Source organism: Rhincodon typus, chromosome 19 (genome assembly GCF_021869965.1).
Source record: "Rhincodon typus isolate 14 chromosome 19, sRhiTyp1.1, whole genome shotgun sequence".
Taxonomy (NCBI): Eukaryota; Metazoa; Chordata; class Chondrichthyes; order Orectolobiformes; family Rhincodontidae; genus Rhincodon; species Rhincodon typus.
In genome coordinates this window covers 893,173-900,941 of record NC_063350.1, presented here as the reverse complement: position 1 = coordinate 900,941, position 7,769 = coordinate 893,173, and the positions used below count along the sequence as shown (strand labels likewise).

Below are 7,769 nucleotides of genomic sequence, written 5' to 3'. Positions count from 1 at the left end.
GGACACCCACACCCCCACCCACACAGGGCACCCCCACCCACACAGGGCATCCCCACACCCCCACCCACACAGGGGACCCCCACCCACACAGGGCACCCCCATCCACACAGGGGACCCTCACACCCCCACCCACACAGGGGACCCCCACCCACACAGGGGACCCTCACACTCCCACCCACACAGGGCACCCCCACCCACACAGGGGTCCCTCACCCACACAGGGGTCCCTCACACTCCCACCCACACAGGGCACCCCTACCCACACAGGGGACCCTCATACCCCCACCCACACAGGGGACCCTCACACCCCCACCCACACAGGGGACCCTCACCCTGCTGCCCCTCCCTCCCCCACACACAGGAGACCCTTACACACCCCCCTCACACACAGGAAACCCCTTACAACTCCTGCCCCCCCACACAGGAGACCGTAACAAACCCTGCCCCCCCTTACCCGCCCCCACACACAGGAGACCCTCACTGCCTGACTCCCACCCAGGAGACCCTCACACACTTCCCCATCCCCACATAGGAGACCCTCACAACCCCTCCACACAGGGGACCCTCTCACCACCCCTCCTCACACAAAGGGGACCCACTCACCCCCACAGGGACCCACCCACGCCCACACAGAGCCCCCACCAATTCCCACTCACAGGAAACCCCCAAACTCTTGCACGCGCCCACACACACTCACACAGCCACGCGCGCGCGCCCACACACACACACACAGGCACGCACGTGTGCGTGTCCACACACACATACACAGGCATGTGCGTGCGTGTGTGCACACACACACACACACACACACACACACAGAGGCACATATGTGCGCACACACACACACACAGGCACGTGCGCACCCACACACACTCACACAGGCATGCGCGTGCCCACACACACACACAGGCACGCGCGTGCCCACACACACACACAGGCACGCGCGTGCCCACACACACATGCACGCGCATGCCCACACACACATACACCCACACAGACACACACCCACACAGACACACACCCACACACAGTACCAATGCAGATCCCAGACCCATGCCCTGACCTGCACTAACAAGGACCAAGTAGATCTTCAACTCCCCAAACTCCACGTTATTGAAACAGATTTGATTTGGATTTTGTGAATAATTGGCAAAGTCCTGATCATGACCAAAGCCCCTCGAAATATGACACTGTCTCCCGATCATGACGATCTGCTCTGGGACTGAGCAGTGAGTGGGGAGAAGGGGCTCTTTCTCAGGTTGATCGCTCTAACCAGAGGGATCCACCCGGGTTAAGTGCTGGGACTGCAACTGTTTGCAATATATGTATTAATGAGTTGGAGGAAGGAAGTGAATGTACTGCAGCCAAATTTAGAGATCTCATAAAACACATGGAAAGTCAGGTTGTGAGAGGGATACAGACAGCTTACAGAGAGATTGATAGGTTGAGAGAGTGAGCAAGAAGTTGGCAAATACAATATAATGTGGGAAAATATGAAGTTGTTCATTTTGGAAGGGAAAACAAAAGAAGAGCATTATTTAAATGAAGAGAAACTACAGAAAGCTGCAAAACAAAGGGACTTTTGAGGGGCGGGGGGCACTTGTGCATGAAACACAGAAAGCTAGCACACCAGGGCAGCAGGTAATCAGGAAGGGTAATGGAATAGTGGCCCTTATTTCAAGGGGGGTGGTGTATTAGAGTATGGAGCTCTTACTGCAACTGTACAAGGTGCTGGTGAGGCTACATCTGGAGCACTATGAGCATTTGGTCCCCTTATTTAAGGAAAGATATCATTTCATTGGACGCAGTTCAGAGAGGGTTCACGAGGATGATACCGGGTATGGGGGGATTGTTTTATGAGCAAAGGTTTAACAGGTTGGGACTCTACTCACTGGAGTTTAGAAGAATGAGAGATAATCTCAGTCCAAACATGTTGGATTCTTAAGGGGCTTGACAGGGTAAATGCTGTGAGGATGTTTCCCCCCATGGGAGAGCCTAGGACCAGAGGACATAGTCTCAGAATAAAGGGGCTCCAATTTAAGACTGAGATGAGGAGGAATTTCCTCTCTCAGAGGGTTGAGAGTCTTTAGAACTCCTTGCCACAGAGAGCTGTGGGGGCAGGGACCCTGTGTCTATTTAAGGCTGAGATAGTTAAGATTCTTGATCAGTTGGGGAATCAAGGGTTATGGGGAAAGGACAGGAAAGTGGATGTGAGGAATGTTGGATCAGCCATGATCCTATTGAATGGCAAAGCAGGCTCAAGGGGCTGGATGGTCCCCTCCTGTTCCTGTTTCTTATGGTCTTAATAAGGTCCTTTAAATTACAGACGAGTTAGATATGGAAGATGCAGAGAAAAGGTTAGCAGGAGTATTAAGCTTGACGACATCGCTACAAGACAGTGATATATAAACCCAATCAGGAATGTTTTTACCCAGAGGGTGGAGAGAACTGGGACTGGCTCTCACAGGAAGCGGTCGAGGAGATTTGGATCAGCGTACTCGCTTGCTGCTGTGAACTTGTAACTCAATCACAGACTGTCTCTCAATCTGTCAAACTTGATTGAAATTTTTAGAATCGAAATTCGAGATAAAGATTGAAACTATTATTGAGTTTGCAAGCGATGGGAGGCGGGAATGAGGATCTGGGTGGGAAAACATTTTCCCAAGTTTCTGAAACCTGTAATTCCTTTATTCTGGTGTTCCACCACATGGCACTGGCTGGAACTATCAAAAGAAAATTTGTGTTTAATGAACAAAGCACATCCCATTGCCCTCTCCCTGCTCTAAACCTTGGCATCGAGTCTGAGCTTTAGCTAATGCTGGACCAGCTCTCCACTACATCATGAATCTGAGGATGTTCCTCAGTCCGCTCTCTTATACTTGACTCAATCACTCTCATGACGAAGGAACTGCAGCTTCCTGTGTTTTCCCATTAAAGAAAATTAATTTTTTAAAATCCTGTGGTGAAGACAAAGCCCAATGAAAGTTTTCACAATGGGTTTACCTGGACAGCCTTTTGCATCATTTGGTGCAGATCTTGATGTTTTCTCTTCTTGAACCAATTGTGATTTGTTCATCATTTGAATACAGTCACTCAGTGTAACAAAGCGTTAAATGGATGAGTGCTTACCATCATGATTGGAATTGCCCAATGTCCAGGGTTCATCCGAGTCAAAATGAGTATCACCTCCAATTCCTGGCCCAGGGAAGTAAGCGTGTGCCAAGAATCCACCTTCTCCATCAAACGGGGAACTGTCACCATGGAAACCAGAGGCAAAGAAAATCATAATATCTGCTTCCTTTCTGTTACTCTTAATCTCATGGTAAGGAATTTCCTCAAAAGTCAATGGAGTGACCTTCTGCCAGACATCGAACGCTCGGCGAATGGCTCTCCGAGTTTCATACTCTCCTACCTTCGGGGTATAGTTGTGAATGCTGTTCGAGAGAGGAACACAAGATTCATTGCAAGCTGATTTTTAAAAACTAACTATTCACAAAACTGATTCCAGCATCATTACACCCAGTCCAGCAACTACCATCCAGCTACACCGTCCCACCAGCCACAATACAAACTGGGAACTTACAACTCTGCCAGCACTTTAAAGAATATTTTTGTAATCCCTGACCAATCATTAGCTGTTACCAAAATTAAGTTAATCCTTCCGTACAAACAGCTGACTCAGCAAAAGACATCATTGGCCAATGGGCAGAGAAAGCTCTGACCATTGCAGATAAAGGCTTCAGAGATAACAAGGTGTAGAGCTGGATGAACACAGCAGGCCAAGCAGTATCAGAGGAGCAGGAAAGCTGACGTTTCGGGTCCGGACGCTTCTTCAGAAATGGGGGAGAGGGAAGGGAGCTCAGAAATAAATAGAGAGAGGAGGGGTGGGGCTGGGGGAGGTAGATGGGAATGGTCATAGCTAAGTGCAGGTAGGCAGTGGTGGGGATTGGTCAGTGGGATGGGAGGGGCAGATAGGTGGGAGAGAAGATGGACAGGTTGTGTCAGGTCAAGGAGGCGGGATGAAAGGGAGGATTGGTCATGGGATTAGGGGAGTAGAGAGATTTTGAAACTGGTAAAATCTACATTTAGGACATTGGGTTGTAGGCTCCCAAAGCGGAACATAAGGTGCTGCTCCTCCAGTTTGCGGGTGGCGTCGTTGTGACACTGGAGGGGGCCCAGGATGGACATGTCATCCAGGGAGTGGGAGGGGGAGTTGAAGTGGTTCGCGACGGAAGGTATTGTCGTTTGTCGTGAACTGAGCGAAGGTGCTCTACAAAGCGGTCTCCGAGCCTCCGCTTGGTCTCACTGATGTAGAGGAGGCCACATCGGGAGCAGCAGATACAGTAGACCACATTGACAGATATGCAGGTGAACCCCTGTCTAATGTGAAAGGTTTGTTTGGTTTCTTGGATGGAGGTGAGGGGGGAGGTGTAGGGGCAGGTGCAGCACTTCCTGCAGTTGCAGGGAAAGGTGCCGGGGGTGGTGGGGTTAGCGGGGAGTGTGGAGCGGATGAGCAAGTCACGGAGAACGCGGTCCCTATGGAAGGCAGGTAGGGGTGGGGAGGGAAATATATCCTTGGTTGTGGGATCGGATTGTGGGTGGCGGAAGTGGCGGAGAATGATACATTGGATATGGAGGTTAGTGGGGTAATACGTGAGGACAAGGGGGATTCTTTCTTTGTTTTTGTTGCGGGGAGGAGGTGTGAAGGCTGAGGTGCGGGAACGCAAGAGATGCGGTCAAGAAGGGGTAAGTTGCGGTCCTTGAGATAAGAGGACATCTGGGAATCGGGAGTGGAACGCCAGCATCAGCAGTTCTTACTATCCCAAAGGTTTCAGAGAGTTTGTCACAAACTATATTAATTATAATATTTAGTAAGGAATGATAGGAACCAATTTCTTAGTCCACAGTTTCTACAACACCATGAAAGAATAACTGGCAAACCATCAGATGATCTGACCTCAATCAACATGACTTAAGAACACAGTGAGATCTAACTGGAGACTCAGACACAAAGCTTCATAAATCCCACTGTGATTACATGTCTGATAAGGACAGGGAGTGGGGGATCTGGAGGGGTTGTGGGGGGGTGTGCGATGTGAAGGGGAAACATTGCAGTGTACAAGAGGTTAACAGCTCTACTTTGTTGGAATGGTTCAGTTATGGTGTGAGTGGTGGTGACAAACAGGATACTGAGGGAACTGGGACAAAATGGTGAAGATTCTGCTCAGGTCTTGCATCAGTGAGGGGGCCATTGCCTGGGATGTGTCAATGTCCTTGGGTTCTAATGAAAAGTCTCTGAAAATCACTGCCAACGTCCTTTTTTTCAGCTGCAACTCCAGCCAGAGCAATTCCTCTTCAATCTCACTGGCCTCAACCTCTTTGGTCTTCAGTCTTTGCCACAAACTCCACTCATGGCTAACTCTACTCCCTGTCCCTAATGACTACACCTGAACCAACTATTCCCAATCATAACATGGTTGATGTAAAGACAACAATCTTTAACATCAACAAAATGAAGGAGCTGGTCATTGACTTCAGGAAGTGGAGTGGAGGACACGTCCCTGTCTGTGTCAATGGTGCTGAGATGGATATGGGCGAGAGCTTCAGATTCCTAAGAGTAAATATCACCAACAATCTGTCCTGGTCCATCCATGTTAACACTACAGTCAAGAAAGCACACCAACGCCTCTACTTCCTCAGGAGGCTAAGGAAATTCAGCATGTCCACAATGACTCTTATCAATCTTTATAGATGCAGTATAGAAAGCATCACAGCTTGGTATGATAGCTGCTCTGCCCAGAGGGTTGTGAACACAGCCCAGTCCATCTCGCAAACGAGCCTTCATCCACTGACTCTGTTTACACTTCCCACTGCCTCAGGAAAGCAGTCAACATCATCAAAGACCCCTCCCCACCCCAGTTACACTCTTTCATTAGGCAGAAAACACGTACCAACAGATTTAAGAACAGCTTCTTCCCTGCTGTTATCAGACTTATGAACAGACATCTCATATATTAGAGTTGATCTTTCTCTGCACCTTCTCTGTAGCTGTAATGCCATATTCTGCATTCTGTTCTATTACCCTGATGTACTTATGTAAGGTATGACTTGTCTGGATAGCGCACAAAACAATACTTTTCACTATATCGTGGTACATGTGAAAATTCTAAATCGAATCAAATCAAAATCAAATCAAATCCTGTTTGACCCAGAGATGAGCTACACTTTGCCAATAAGATCACCCTGTGGACCATTCAGATCCCTTGAACCTGCTCCAATCTGATTACTGCCTCAACTCCACTCCTGTCTGCCCCTACAGCCCATGACTGCCCTGGAGAGAGAGAGAGAGAGAGTCCACTCCAGCCTTGAATATATTCAAAGACCCATTCTCTGCCACTCTCTAGTAAAGAGAATTCCACATAGCAACAGCTCCCCGAGGGGAGTTTCTCCTCATTTCTGTCAGAAATGGGAGACCATTATTTTTAATCTATACCTCCTTGATTTAGATTCTCTAAAAAGGGAAATTTCCTCTCAGCAATCACCAGACCAAGCCCTAAACTTCTATAATGTTGCTCACACATGCTCCTCTCTCAGCCAAGCTGTGCATCATTAACCATCCGACTTCATTATTTCACACAGTTCCATGTTCTACCCTCCCGCCCCGTAAACCTGGGTCATTGCCACTAGGTCCCACCTCACATCCATCGTCCCTGTACCCACTGACCTCGATCAGTTTCCTGTTACACAATGCTGCAAATTTTACAGTTTTATCTTTGTTTTTAAACCCTCCATCACCTCATTGTTCCCTCTGTCTGTAACCTCCCAATGCCTTTTAAACCTCTGACATCTTGGCACACATCTCATTCAGGTTCTTGAGGCCCCACTGAACCACTGTACCAGGTGCAGGCTGAACCCGAGGCTCTGGAACCTTCTTCCTAAATCTCTCGCCCTCACTCCCCTCCTTCAAGATGCTCCTGCAGATCGCCTTGTCCAAGCGATTGGATCCTTGTCCAAAGTGTCCTGAGCAGATGTGTTATGATGGTGCTATATTATCATGTTAATAATAATATAGTATTATTCCCATACCAAAGCTCTACTGGAACAAATTGTTGAAATGTTATTCATCTCCCCACCACTGACGCTCAGTAGCAGCAGTGTGTACTATCTACAAGGTGCCCTGCAGAAACTCACCAAGGCTCCTTAGACAGCACCTTCCAAACCCATGACCACTTCCATCCAGAAGGACAAGGGCAGCAGATACAGGGGAACACCACCCCCTGCAAGTTCCCCTCCGAGCCACTCACCATCCTGACTTGGAAATATATCGCTGTTCCTTCAGTGTCGCTGGGTCAAAATCCTGGAATTCCCTCCCTAAGGGCATTGTGGGTCAACCTACAGCACTGCAGCAATTCAAGAAGGCAGCTCACCACCACCTTCTCAAGGGGGGCAACTAGGGACGGGGCTATAAATACTGGTCAGCCAGCGATGTTCACAACCTGAGAGTGAATTAAAGAAAGAGGATGGAACATTACAACAAAGGGTGTTATAATTACCAATAACTGACCAGATTTACCAAACTTTCTCACAATGAGAAATCCACACTGGCTGATGAAAATGATTGTCCAAGTTAAACATAAGGGCTATGACAAAGGATTTTCCTTTAATGGATGACCTTTCCCAGACGCGGGGTGACCCTGTAGATTGGCTCACGTTTGACATTGTGTTTTGAAACACACTTTCTCTGTCACAGGGAACCAATCTGACTCGAG

General features: G+C 48.5%; 1 protein-coding gene across 1 annotated transcript in view; it reads right to left on the bottom strand.

Moving 5' to 3' along the window:
• The window catches only part of LOC109919098 (matrix metalloproteinase-24), a gene marked incomplete at its 5' end in the record, with an annotated part of 31,622 nt that extends 25,594 nt beyond the window's left edge, over positions 1–6,028 (bottom strand). Inside the window, 2 exons of the mRNA XM_048608497.1 lie at positions 3,130–3,438; positions 6,019–6,028. Coding sequence (XP_048464454.1) covers positions 3,130–3,438; positions 6,019–6,028 — 319 coding nt within the window. The remainder of the gene's footprint in view (positions 1–3,129; positions 3,439–6,018) is intronic.
• Between the last annotated feature and the right edge of the window lie 1,741 nt (positions 6,029–7,769).